Raw genomic sequence first — 14,478 nt, 5'->3', positions numbered from 1 at the left:
AATGAAAATACCGATTGACTAATGGCTTCAGCTCTAATGACAATGACCTGTCATAAAGTTCAGACACCTGTATAATTATGATTTTATTCAAAAATATACTCAAGAGACACTGTATCACCATTACAAGGCACTATTTGTACTACTTCTAAAAAGTCCATTGTTCAGCTAAACGACTGTCATCTGTGCAGCAGGGTTGAAAATGATGAGGTCCGAGAAAACAACCTTGTCTTGTTTGTCAACAGTCTGTCAAGACAGCAAAAGAGTGTCATTTCTCACTCGATTCCTGATTGTCCACTGACGGCTGATCTTGCTCTGCTGCACACACGATCTTCGCCTTGACCTTCTTGTTGGAGGAAATGATGAAGTAGGGGCTGAGAGAGGCGTAGCAAGAGGAGAAGAACACCCTCATATCAGCCACCACTGGTGACACCTTCGGCACCGTCAGCATGTAGATCCAGATCACGTTATCAATGCCGAAAAAGAACACATACAGAACCACCAGGGTGACCACCGTTTTAGCCGCCCTGGTCTCTGCCCCTCCGCCATGAGAGCGACGCATCCCTCTCACCTTGTGGCTGTGGCGGTGGAGGAGCAGCAGGATGTACCCACTTGAGCCCAACATCAGGGCAACAAAGGCAAAATCCCTCACAGACACAGCCACGCCATTTATCACATAGGACAGGTAGTCTCTGAAGTCCACATGACAGAAGCCCAGGTTAAGAGTAAAGGCAGGGACCGTGCCATTACGTGGGGCCATTGAGAAGAAAGGGGCTGCGATGCATATGGCCATGTTGAGTAACCACAGTCCTGCAAATGTAGGGAGGACCAAGGAAGGAAGTGCAGGTTTCAATCTGGATAAACGGGGTCCAGCGGGGGCGATGGTGACTGCCTGAAACACACTGAGCATGCAGGTGATGCAGACTGACAAAGCCCGGCCGATACGGTAGGCGTAGATCACCACCTTACAGCCGGGGTCATTCAGCAGGTACTTCAGCCCAAACACAGTCATAGTCTGGGGGACGCAGCGGGTCAGCAGCAGCATCAGGTTGGCGAAGGCCAGGTGGCACAGGATCAGGTCCACAGGAAGGATCTTGGGCTGGGTGCAAATGATGTTGGCGTAAGCCAGCAGAACCACAGAGTTTCCAAAGATGCCCATTCCTGTTTGCAAGAGGAAGGAGACCCCTTTGATGGTCACACACAGATCCATAACAGCAGTGCCTAAAGTGGTCCTGATTTGAAAAGCAGACACAGAAACTGTTATAAATACACTGAAAACATCCTCCATGCCACCAAGCTGAAAACTATAACCACATAAATAATACAACCAAACTGGATACAATCATGTTATTTCTCAAATGTTTTTATTCAAAATTAAGCTTACCTCAATTTGCAGATGAACCGAAAAGCCTGTTGTGCATTAAATGTTTAATTGCCTGTGAAATTGCAATTTATAGTATCCGATGCCCCTTGAGATCATTGGCCACCGTTGCAGTTTTCAGCCCACAGTTTGGAAAATTAAAGCAACAAAATAAATCTGACTCAAGTGATCTCAGAGGACAAAGCACTAAAGAGGGAATTTGTACAGCTGAAGGGCACACACAGTTTTAAGTCTGGATTAAATCGGTAGTCCCATATGAACATTGAAGCCGTTTTTGTTTTATGTAATTATTCCTTCTGTTCATATCTTACTTGCTGGACAAAAAACAACATCCTTTGGAGAACATATCTCTTGAACATTGGATGTCCTTGGTGGCCAATTCTTTGGGGGTTGTGTATCTCCTTTACACCTGCGAGACTTCAGCAGCCATTCTTCTTCTAGTGACAACAACTATTACTCCACAAATGTCCCCAAAACCGTCCATAGGATACTAGAAAGGAGTATTTTAGTTTACAGTAAGCACATTAGTAATAATTACAACAAAATGTGTTCAATGTACTTATGGTAATATTTTGTATGTTTGAAAACATACATCAAAACAGTTTGATCTATAATCTGTCATTTAAGTTTTAATGTGACATTCTCATCCAAATGGGAGAACAAAACCCTGCTATAATGTGATTACTTTTCTGGTATGGAATAAGATACAGTATAGTGCAATATCAAACCCCTGCAGGCTGCATATCAACAAACATTTCAGACAGTGGTGTAAAGTAACTAAGTACATTTACTCAAGTACTTTACTTAAGTACAACTTTGAGGTACTTGTACTTTACTTGAGTATTTAAATGTTTGGGATATTGCACTTCTCCCTTATTTCAATTCAGAGGTAAATCGTTTACTTTTACTCGACTACATTTATTTAATACCTTTAGTTACTTAACAGATGTGGATTAACAATGTGAAATACAAACAACAGTTAAATCAGACTTTGGTTACACCTGTACATTCACAATCTACCCTGCAAAGTCATTAAGACTAGTTGCACCTTTACCAGCTTTGATAACACTTTAATGATCAATAATTATAATCAAAACATATAATATATATTATTCTGAAATGGACCAATCTGTGTATCAATCAACTTTGACTTTTGGTACTTTAAGTATATTTTGATGCTAATACTTTTGTACTTTTACTTGAGTAACATTTTGAATGCAGGACCTTTGCTTGTAACAGAGTATTCCTAGACTCTGGTACTTCTAATTTTACTTAAGTACAAGATCTGAGTACTTCTTCCAAACCTGTTTTCAGATTAGTTTAGGTTTTAGTGTTGTAGATTTCTCCATCATCAAATTATTTAATTTAGCTGCCTTGTATTTATAACATACCGTATGTTACTTCTAAACTTCAGTGGTCTTTTCCTGTACTTAACTTCATCACTTCAGTGTCCATAGACAGAGACTGTCAGTTAATCATTGTAATGCTATTTCCCAGCTGACTGAAAAAAAAGTTAAACTCTCCCTGCGGAGACAACTATATGTGGTTATTGTTGATGCAAAGGCAGCCTGATGATGCCTTGAATGAGCTATCAAGAGGCTTTTACAAGCACAGCTGGTGCTTGAGTTGCGCTCCTCTCCTCCTGCATGTCCTGGGAGCGTGTTAAAAGACACAGAGGAATAAGACAATTAGCCATATATAACAATGCATGTCTGTACTAATTGGGGGCACAGGGATGAGCCGCCATTATTCATTTATGTTCCTCACTGACATATGCTACAACAGAAGTTTGTTATTCGTATCACGCTTTTTCAGCACCATGAACCAAATGTGTCTTCATTAAAAGCGCTGTGACCGACTGGTTTATTTTATATTTCAGTTTTTTCTCTTGCAAAGCTGGGACTGGGTCTGTGAGCTGAAACATTGTTGTTTGAGGAGCCTCTCTTCTCTCGGGAGTGGGCTGTGGAATAACCCATCATAGGATGTGTTATTTCCCTGTGTGTGTTTTTTCATTACATGTTTACATGTTCAAAGAGCTAATTAAAATGGCAAGTTCAAGCATGTCCTTCTCAGGGGATTGCATCATGTAAAGTACGCTGCGAAATCTGAGCTTTTTCCCCCTTGACATGAAATTAGATTTCCTTTTTTATGGATGATGTAAATTGTTTTCTCCCGTTGCAGTAATTCAATTAAAATGTGTATGAAGTAATTCAGTTACAATATCATCCTTAGAGGTGAAGCACACACATTTTAATACAGTTCCTGTCACCAAATATGTCTTTTTTTGTTCGCTGCATGTATTAAGACAGTGTGTTTTCCTAAATAAGACATGCATTTATTGAGGGTAATAATAATAATAATAATACATGGTATTTTTATATCACTTATACAGGTGCTCAAAGACGCTTTACATACACTCAATTTTGTGGACAATAGCCAGAGGAGACATTTGGGATGAAGTGTCTTGCCCAAGGAGTAAATTGTTGTATGGGTTCTTCGCACAACGGCTGAACTCAAATGGCATTTTCATAGCTTTGATAACAGTTTTAGATCATTTACTTGGCAACTGGCATTCTATTGCATCATTATGTGCTGATGTTAAATCAGTGTTAAAGTTAGTTGTTTTAATAGAATTGAAGATAGATTAGTACTTTTTCAACTTTTGCCCCTTTAAGTATGCTGGTGAGGGCAACAGCTTTGGTTGGGGAATATTGAGTGCACCCCTTACTGTGCAGTTAATCTGTCCAACGGCAAACATTTGGTTTAAGAGGCTTTTGACTTAGCTGTCCTCCGTCAGATATTGATGGGCCTTATACTCTGTGTCTGCATTTAAGGCGAAGGTGGCAACATCAAGCTGTCACAACCTTTGATATATTTCTCGATATGTTCTGTATCTTTTTCAGTAAGATAAATTGAGCATAATGAAAAACACAAACTAATCCTTAAAATGTATTGTGTGTATTGAGTGCTTTTACCTGTCACATCTCATCTGCAGTGATCATTCATCAGTTTAGGTACCTGTCTGCCGTTTTCTCTCTGTTTTCTCTATCCACAACATGCTTTTTGTTTGTTTTTTATTATGTTTTATGCACCTTCAAGTTTGTGTACAAATTGTGTTTCAACATGTATTTGCAGGGATAATACAGTGGAAGAGAAAGGAGTTGGATCCTCTACTTAAGTACAAAAGTCAAAGATGACTTTTCAAGTTTGTTAAGGGCAGTTTGTTCTCTCTTTCCTGTAGTGTGTTATATAGCTTTCTGTTCATGTTAATGGTCTGCAAAGGCTAAACCCCAAGTTCCCAGAGTTTATCTCCCTTCTCTTGCCTGAAACTCCTCCATTGGACTCCTTTGTTTACTTTCGTGACATAATGACATCACCATGTAACACTTGCGCTTCCATTGGCTATTGCTCCAACACATTGTATATATGTGATAGGCTAAGGGGCCGGACATCTCTACGCGGTTGACCAATCACAACAGAGCCGGCCAGCGAACCAATCAGAGCAGACTGGGCTCTGGTTTCAGAGAGAGGGTGAAAAGAGGTGCTGCAGCACAGGCAGTGTGAGAACAATAAAGAGCTTTTTGAACATTAAAGCATGTAAACATGTCACGGTAGAAGCACTAAATACAAATATTAATCTGAAAATGAGCATAATATATCCTCTTTAACTCTAAAAATACTTAATTATAGGGGAATTAAAAGTATTACAGTAAGTTCATATTAAGTAGAAGTCATGCCATTAGGAAAATATACTTCAAGTTAGAAAATAAACGCTCCTGTGAGTGTCACACTATCACCGTATGTTATATCATTATATTGCCAACAATAATACTAAAATGAACTGTGTTACATTCTATAAGGTACAGAGCTTTATTATATATATATATATATATATATATATNTTGTATGTGAGAGGCTAAGGGACGGGACATCTCTACGCGGTTGACCAATCACAACAGAGCCGGCCAGCTAACCAAGAAACCAGAGCCCAGTCTGCTCTGATTGGTTAGCTGGCCGGCTCTGTTGTGATTGGTCAACCGCGTAGAGATGTCCCGTCCCTTAGCCTCTCACATACAATGTGTTGGAGCGCTAGCCAATATAGAAACTGTGTTAAATATTGATGTCAATATGGTTTTTTTTAAAAACACCTTTTCATTGGTGAGACCAGGCACTGAATTATCTGCTTTCCCGGGGTAGATTGCAGTATAATCCATTTGCAAAAAGTCTGATGTCTGCAGCAGTTGCAACAATTATTCTGTACACAGTAAGCTCTACTTTTACAGGAGTAGCCATTGCTCTCCGAGTTCGGATACATCTATAATAAGCACCGGGGGTGTCAAGGAAAGCAGGAACAGCTCGTTGGCACAAAGCTGTGAAACCTTTACAGTGTCTGTGTTTCAATGAGCCGTGTTTTTGTTCTACTTTGTTCTGTTTTCTTCTTGCATTATTGATGTACTACATGCATATACAAGTTTCCAAAGTCTGCCGCTAGCCCACAGCGAGTCTGAGGAACCCCGTGGAGTTATTTGTTTTTCTGGTTATTTTGCAGTGTGTGTGTCCTAATGAGCATGTTGAACACATTTCCACCCGCATAACATAATACGTTTCCGACAATTTTGGAACCAATAGTTGTTTAAATTCATGTTTGCCTTCTACATCTCTTGGTAAATTGCAATTATAAATCAGTGTGAAGGCGTCACCAGAACTGTGTATTATCAACACACATGTCCTGGTGCACATGCAAATAACAAAAGGGGGACCTACTGGATGGATGGATGGATGGATGGATGGATGGTTTTTGCTGTTCTTCAAGTTCTCACTATAAACTGCTTCTGTTAGGGTTTAACTTCATTACAAGGCAACATTGCCAGTTTTTTAGACATGTCTTCCTAAGCACTTTGAATTGCCTTGTGTTGAAAAGTGCTCTATAAATAAACTTGCCTTGCCTTGCCTAGTCTATTTTGGATAACTTTTATTGAGATTCAGCTGCTCATTTCCTTTCAGCAGTCTGACATTAGATGACATGCTGAAGGACACCTGCTCTGTGTCTGCTTTATTTTTCGAAAATAAAAATTGTTATTCTTAGCAACTACACAGCAGTAAAATACTATTGCTGGTAAATATGAATTTAAAATCAGACACTCAGCATTTTGCAGCAGGACCCCTGCTGTAGGCATACGTAAACAGGCAGGAGACAGAGGCAGCTATATAAATATACAGTATGTCCACTGCCACGGTTTCAGACTTCGAGAAAAATAACAATGTTTGATTTTGTTCCAATGCTGTTTCTTTAACTTTCTTAGGAAGCCCATTTGTTTGTCAGATGTAGTTTGTTATGAACACAAAGGTGTGTGTGTCACTGAGATCAGGTGGATGAGACAGAGCAGAGATTGGTTTCAGAGCTGTAGCCTTGACTGCAGAAAACATACATTTCGATAGATATGAGACAAAGCCCTGCTGTTGCCTTTGATATTTATGGCCTATTTCTCTGCTCGTTTGATTTTGATAAGGTTAGAGACAGTGTAGCAGATGGAGCAGCAGCCCCAGTAAATATGCCTTTTCCAGCCAGGGAAACAATTATGGGCAGCAGATGACTGACCTCATATGCAGCCTGAGAATAAATATGTTGGAGATCATCGGAGGGGGTGTGAATAATAGACTGCTGATTGAAACCACTGGCCGCTGCTGTGAGCTGCTGTTTCCTGTCAATCATGAGGATCAGAGATTGTGGTCCACCTGGAGGAGCTTTTTATTACACTTTGTTAGGTGGAGTCCTTTGCTCCAGGTTTAAGTAGGAGGAGATGTGTGATATAATGAGGCTGTGCTGAAATCTAGATAGCATAATGACATCGACAGGATTAGAGGGAAAACCTTGGGGCTTTTTATTACAAAATGAAAGTAGGATATTGTATTTTCCACCTGACATCAAATGTGTCCCACTAAAGCAGGGTGAGGCCCAGGTATGTTGCTTTCTTTGGGAGAGACTGGGCTACACATACTGTGAATGCGATTTTACCAACCAACCGCCCCATCCTCCTCCACAAATCAAGCGTTCCCTTGTTGTAGTTTGCAGTGACAGATGTACAACTCAATACATAAAATCTGAAAAAATTGGTACCTGATTCAGTCAGAGAGAGGCTTCTCTTTTCTAAACTAAACAACAATGCATTATTTGATCAGCTGAAGCTAAAGCTAAATAACTTCTCACTTCGTTTTCTTGATGACCCTTTAACTGATCGACTTTAGTTGTCTGGTGTACCGTTGAGGAGGCAGGGAGCTCTTCAAAAATCAAGATATATCTTCAAGATATTATTATCATTATTATTGAGATCTGTTGTTTCTTCAACACATTGTGGTGTGTGGAGAGGGGACCTCCAGTTACTGTTTACCGACAGTGGCATGCTGGGTACAGCTTGCTCTCGCAGCTACAATAATAAGGCCAAGTACAATTTACTATTAGTGCTTTTACACCGCATAGCATTTTTATTTTGTAATCCCAATAAATGCCTGGATGCATGCTCTATGTCTGACTACAGTATATGCAGCATGACCTTCTAGCAATTTATCTGCCCCACAATGCATTGCACTTGGGTTCTATTGAGCCTGGATGTCAGTCTTGTGAGTTTTTAACCAAGATCAACAATGTCTTTATTTCACTTAATGAAACTTAGACATCACAGTCTCAAACATATCCCTACAGCTGAGCATTATGGTGCATTCTTGCACCCTTATTACGTGTACTCTCGATCACAGTGGATGTCTTGCCAGGTTTACTGGTCTTGACCCAATAAAAGCACATTGCTGAGTTGTTTGTATTCTCTATTCTATGGAAAGCAACCTGCCTGTTTTGCTCAGGCACACATTGAAACAGCACTGCATTCCTGTTTAAAATGAGAAACCCTTCAAAGATGTTATGCACTTAATGGCTACAATACATTACATAATTTCATGCTAAAAGCAGTATTGCCAACACGCAGTGGCGGCGCCAGGGTATGGCTGGGGTAGGCTACAGCAGTGCTTCTCAACTGGTCAGGCCTCGGGACCCACTTTTTCCTGAGTCAATAGATCGCGACCCGAAATTTTGAACTACTCAAATCTATTCAACGAAAAATCCTGCAATAATATATACGCTTTGCAGCATAAAATATTAATTAAAGTGAAGTACAGTGCATATATCCCTTGTATCCCTTCACAGAACAAAAGAATGCTTTTAAATAAGGTTTAATGAGATGATGGAATCAAAGCTGAACTGCATAACATAAAAAGGCACACGTGCTGAAAACCTAACCCCAGAACGGCGGTCTGGGGGGATTCCCCCCCAGGAGATTTTTTGAAATACTAACATATAAACTACCCATTCTGGTACACTCTGAGAAGAAAATAAATAGATGTATTACGACATATTAATAATATTTTATGCCATTGTTTGTTTTTCACTTTGTTCTGACAGCTGAACTTGCTGCTCCACACAGAGAGAAGAGTAAAGAGGAGATAGTCTGTGTGAAATAGTTTAAATTCTGGGTAAGGGTAGATAGCCCCCATTGTTCTGTGACCTGTCAATCATCAAACCGGGGGTCATATNCCTTCAGCAGATTCATTACAGATTCATATGTACCTTTTGGTTGGATGGGAAAACCGTTAAGTCTTGCCAAGTGATTCTCACACAGTGATCTTGGTGGTCATACCTAATTGTCCATCACCATAGCCACGCACCGGTAGAGGAGAAATATCACACATAGGATGAGTTCACACTGTTGGGTAATTGTGATTATGACAAATACTATTAACTAGTACTCTTGTTAATGGCTCTACCTGGGTTAAACACGTTAAAAGCCAGGACGGTACTTCACTTGTCTCAGACTATATATCTCTGCAGTGGGTAGAGATACACAATAGTTCCTTAAAAAAGTAGACAGTGGCATGAGAATAAGTCCTAAAAGGGTCCCTTTAGTAAAAGTACATCCAAGTAAATTGGTACACAAATTTAGCATCATCACCCATAAACGTAAAAGGCCAGTTTCAAAAGATAAGTTGGTCCACAAGTAAAGAGCAGAATACTTCAGGCAATCTAAGGAGCATTACCCTATTTTCACCGTTAATTTTAAATGGACAAACATTTCAACCTTGCAACCACCTTTTATCCAGGGTCCCAACTCTGGTGGATAGGAATAAACAAATAAAACATCCTCTACCTAACCTGAGGCTAAAGTTGATCGACTCTATTATAGAGGTACTAAACATTACATTTCAGGAAGTCATATATCTGTGGCTTAGCAGGTGAATCGCACTTTAACAGCAGAAAATAATGTTTATGGTCGGGGAAGTGTTAAAGTCTGGAAGAGAGAGGTTACATTGCTTCTATTAAAAATGCGGAACCAGTCAGACTTCGCTGGTGTTTTTTTTGTGGACTGTATTTAAATCCTGCAGTCATATTGTTGTGAAAGCATCATTCAGCTTTTACTTGTGGCTTTTGACATTTTGAGCAAAGCTACTGTTTTCCATATCCCAGGGTGTGTGTGAGGGAGATGACCTATGAGCATGATCGAGAACACATTCCAGAGAGGAGTTGCACTGAGGAGGGACCAGGACAAGTTACGCATTATCGCTACCCAGGAGGAGAGTGACCCCGAAAATAATCCCTCCATTGCTTTTACTTTTCAATACACTGAATTGCATCTTGTTGTTTGGAACATGACATTGGGAGTGCGGTTAAAATAGTCTTCTCTCTCTCTCTCTTTTTCAGTCTACCAAGACCTGGGTTCAGCCGCTTGGAGGCCGGTCATCATTGGAGCTGTGGAAGAGCAGGGCAATGTGTTGGTCATCTGCCATCAAGCTGTGATGCGCTGCCTGCTGGCTTACTTCCTGGACGAGAGTGCAGGTCAGAATCACCCCTGTAATGGTGAAAACAAATTTGATTCCTCTATATTCCTGACAAATCTAAGTGTCATTGTTTGGGCCAAATATCAGTTTGGGGTACGAGTGATATAGATTTGAACAGTTTTGATTATATTCATATTTCTTATCACATGACGCTGTATTCAATTACCTTTATTATGTATTTATCCCACACCAGTGTTCTCTATCTGATTAAGAGAAATTCCAAATGGTTGACCTATGTTTTACTCCAGGCCAAAGTGGCAAGATTGCTCTGTGTGTGGATAAATGTTGGCGGCTCCCTCAATTGGGCCCGCTTCTCTATGTTTAAGCTCCTTGAGAAACCCCCCATAGGATCGATGGTTGATGGAATTTGTTAAAAAATGTTTGACTTTTTATAATTGTACTATTTAAAAAATAAAACAATACTGGTCCATGTTGATATTATTTAAGTATTTATATACTAAAACTATTAATTACCTACGAAGGTTAAAACTACTGTATGCTATGTTAATCGGTAAAACATAAAAATATCAATAAATTACATTACAAAAAAGATGATAACATTTTATGGCATTCCGCTTTCCGCAGAACGATCTACCATAATATGAAATGTAGTCCACTCCACACGATTACTCAAAGCTAACCCCTGTTGCATACGGTACGTCTTTAACCTCTAAATAAACACCATTTTCTTTTTTTAAACGTTTTTTATTTATTTTAAATGTATTCATGTCTTTTGTTCCAATAGGGTGGCAAGGTGGAACTGTTTTATCTCAAGTGTGGAGGCAGTGAACACGCATTCGAGACCGGACCTCTGTAAGTCCTTCTGGATTGAGCGCTGACGAATCACATATATATTATTATTTAATTAAGCTTCAAAATATAATAATCCATTCAAATAATTTTATTGGTTAATATTACCCAGTATAATCAAAAGTTTATCAGCATATTTCAACATCTGAAACTAAGTCTAAAAGGCCCTTGTGTTTGGTTGTGTCTGGCTAGTTTGGTGCACTTCTTACCCTGTGCGTGAGCTTTGCTGCTTTGACTCCCTTTTATATATTCCTTATGTTCCTGTTATCTTTTGAACCTTATTAATAAGTCTGGCTTAAGCAATATTGAGTGAATATTTGAATAAGTTGTTTATTTGTGGTTGTTTGTTTGACCTTGATGGAGGCAATGGCTTGTGCCAACTTGCTTGGCTCTGCCCTGGCTTTGCTTTTTTGATATTAAGAATGTTCTAAGGAGAGAGACAATCTGTTTTGAGCTATTATCTATTGCTTTCAATCTTTTATTATACTCTCTGTTTGTCCTGTGGAAATTCAGGGGCTGATTTCCTTGCATATTTCTTGTTGTGCTGATGAATGCCTTTGCTTAAACAGCATCTGTCCACCTAAAACACTTAAACAGTTGTCTAAACCTGTTGGTGTTGATCCATGTGGAGAGAAGACGGCTAATTTGCTTGGGCTTTGTCCGGTAAGCCCCCCCCTCCACCCCCCTCCTGCCAGGAGTTCACCATGTTTTCCTTAATCTTTTTTCCCTGCCATATTTCCTCCCTACCAGGATAAATCTGCGATGGACTCTGCTCTCACACTCCGGCGGAATAGTTACACTCCCTTGTCCAGTCACGACCAGTTCAAGCGTCCTAGGCTCTACAGCGCGGGCAACCAGCCCTGGCTCCCGCTCGCCCCCACCCCCGCAGCACTGATGCCAGAGGGACGGCAAAGCCAAGTTAGCGCCAGAGTTACAGCCCCCCCCCCAGCCCCCTTCTAAACCAGTCAACTGTATTCGGTCACCTCCCTTCACAGTTTGCCATCCCCTCGCCTCAGTATTGGATCCTCTCGATGATTTAGTGTCTGTGTTGAAAATACATACATACATGGAATCCATCTCTCTTTCTATGTTTCTCTCTCAGGGCATGTTTTGGGACCTTGAATGGGTTGCTGCCTTCTTTTTATGTTGTCTGTTTACCAAAATGCATGACCTTTGCTTCACTACTGGGCTGCTTGAATATGCAGAACAGCATGCCAATTTGTTTTGAGCTAGCCAATATGGAATTCAAAAGACACACAAACATCAAAGATATCTTATACTGTATTTTTTACAAGTGTACAATAATGTACACAGCTTTGGTTATGCATAAATTCCCTTAAATACATTAGAAAATGTATCCAATTTGAGAGCAATTAGGCAAAAAAACAATACACAAATGAAAGATTTTAATCATTCAAATTTGAAGAAGCATAGAATTATATTTGTACGTGTTGTGTATTTGTTGGCCTTGCCTTGTGTGTTCAGTCCATCTCTACATCTATCTGTTTCCATCTCTACATCTATCTGTTTCTATCTCCACCTCCTCTTAACCTGTCTTACAGCCTCGAATAGGATGCGGTTGTCTGTGAGTATTTCGTAGTTTATCTAGCCAGCCCTTTATTTAGCCCTTTTCTTTCCCACAACCCATGTCATACGTTGTCACAGTGGTGTATTTAAATAGTTTTCAATCTTTGGGTTTCTCTAACCTTCCATCACCTTTAATACTTCAGTAAAACTCTTTGATGATAGTAATTATTAGCCACCTAGATATAGTTCAAAAATGAAACAAAATTGAGAACATCTTAACATATTAAGTTATTTATTTCCTTCGTATTGTATTTAATTAAGTGTACTAGATTCATAGAGCGAGAATGTGATTAGTTATTAATCTCTTTTTGATCATTTGCCTGAAAGAGCCTCCTCTAATGTGATTGTTTTACCACACTTCACTTAATGACCTAATTTCTCATATAAGAACTTAAGACTCCTGGGGCCCCTGGGAAAATGTTTTCCTCTAAAATAGCATTTGCTGCTGTAAGTCATTAATTTGTAAATGTCCGTGACATTTCCTTTCTCTCTAAGGAGTCCCTGTGCGAAGGAAGCAACGCTGACAGCGACCCTGACAGCCCCGAAGAAACGAGTGGCTGTGTCCGCTTCTGAGTGAAGATGAAGGTCTCTTCCTTCAATGTGTCAAAGTTCTGGGTTCAATCATGTTAGAAAGATGATAATATTTGTTTTAATTCCATATTCTTTTAAATGTTGGTCTGATTATGAGGTCATTTGTTGGTCCTAAATCTCTCTGTTTAACTTCACTCTGCATGCTGAGGCTTCAAACTGGAAGACTTTTCATGGGTATCAAACACTACTGCATGTGCACAACAATCAAGCAACCAAGAATAAACAGGTTTACTTATCCTCTATGTAAATATTATAATACCTCCCTCAACTTTAACTTGTGCGTTGAAAACCATTTTTAGGTCATTGCAAATAGAACTTGTTATACAGAAGATGTTGTAGGAATTATTTTATAAGATACCAATATTCTCATTTAGCAAACGTACTGTAATTGTAAGTCTTATATTCATATTTATAACATCACATGTTATGTTATTGTTATTTGGTTTTTATTTGTGCTTTTGTCGTTTTGAAGGAAATTAAAATACTGTATTGAGTTGGTTTCTTCTGTTTTGGAAGCCTATCTTGTTGGTCTTTTTAGAAATACCTCATTGGGAAAACTGTGTTCTAGCAGCAGTTAAAGAAGTTTAGTTTTCTGTCATAGGCTACTTGTAATGAGATGGTTTGCTCTATCACAATTTAAACCCTAAATGTTCATCTGTTTATTGTTTTTCTTGACTTTATATCCAAGCATGTTGATGGCTTATTAGCTATATCTTGACATCATTTGTATCCTACTTGCCATACATTTCTTCTAATTGCTTGGTATTGGTAATGTAACTTTACTCTTTACTTCATTCTCTTGACCTATTTAAAACACAAAATCCTCTCATCATACTTAATCCTAGACAGTAGCACAAGTTATATTCTACGACTTTGTAATGTTTGAATGTTGATATGTATTCGCTCATAGCAGCCTACTGTGCCTTTCACGCAGAAAATAAAAGTGAATTCTCATATGATTTTTGTTTACCAGTGTGTGTAGTAAAGACCTTTGTGTAATCTTCAAAATGGAGTGATACAAATCTATTACAAACATCTATATAATTACATGTCACTTGTTAAACGCTTTTATCCAAAGCGACTTACATACTCAATACAGTGAACAATCCCCACAGGAGCAATTTGGGGTGAAGTTTCTTGCCCAGGGACACAACGACATGCTGACTGCAGTGGGGTTTGTGACCTGTGACCCCCTGATCCCAACACCAAGGCTCGATCCACTGCACCACACA

The 14,478-nt window shown here is 39.4% G+C and overlaps 1 protein-coding gene and 1 long non-coding RNA gene across 2 annotated transcripts; one reads left to right on the top strand and one right to left on the bottom strand.

Moving 5' to 3' along the window:
• Positions 1-265: 265 nt before the first annotated feature.
• On the bottom strand, positions 266-1,207 carry LOC104942088 (vomeronasal type-1 receptor 1-like). Its single transcript, XM_010767284.1, has one exon. It carries the CDS (start codon positions 1,205-1,207, stop codon positions 266-268), a length of 942 nt encoding a protein of 313 aa, XP_010765586.1.
• Positions 1,208-11,003: 9,796 nt separating this feature from the next.
• LOC104942086 (uncharacterized) lies at positions 11,004-14,205 on the top strand. The gene is made up of 3 exons (XR_797965.1): positions 11,004-11,071; positions 11,819-11,986; positions 13,151-14,205. It is a non-coding gene; the product is annotated as an uncharacterized lncRNA (long non-coding RNA).
• The last annotated feature ends 273 nt before the right edge of the window (positions 14,206-14,478 follow it).

Source organism: Notothenia coriiceps, unplaced genomic scaffold (assembly GCF_000735185.1).
Source record: "Notothenia coriiceps isolate Sejong01 unplaced genomic scaffold, NC01 NC01_scaffold00004105, whole genome shotgun sequence".
Lineage (NCBI taxonomy): Eukaryota > Metazoa > Chordata > Actinopteri > Perciformes > Nototheniidae > Notothenia > Notothenia coriiceps.
The sequence above is the reverse complement of the archived record's forward strand: the minus strand, read 5'-3'. Positions and strand labels throughout refer to the sequence as shown.

What these genes read in the sequence shown, in the direction of transcription:
- LOC104942088 (XM_010767284.1), bottom strand. Translation starts at nt 1,207, where the DNA reads ATGGATCTGTGTGTGACCATCAAAGGGGTCTCCTTCCTCTTGCAAACA.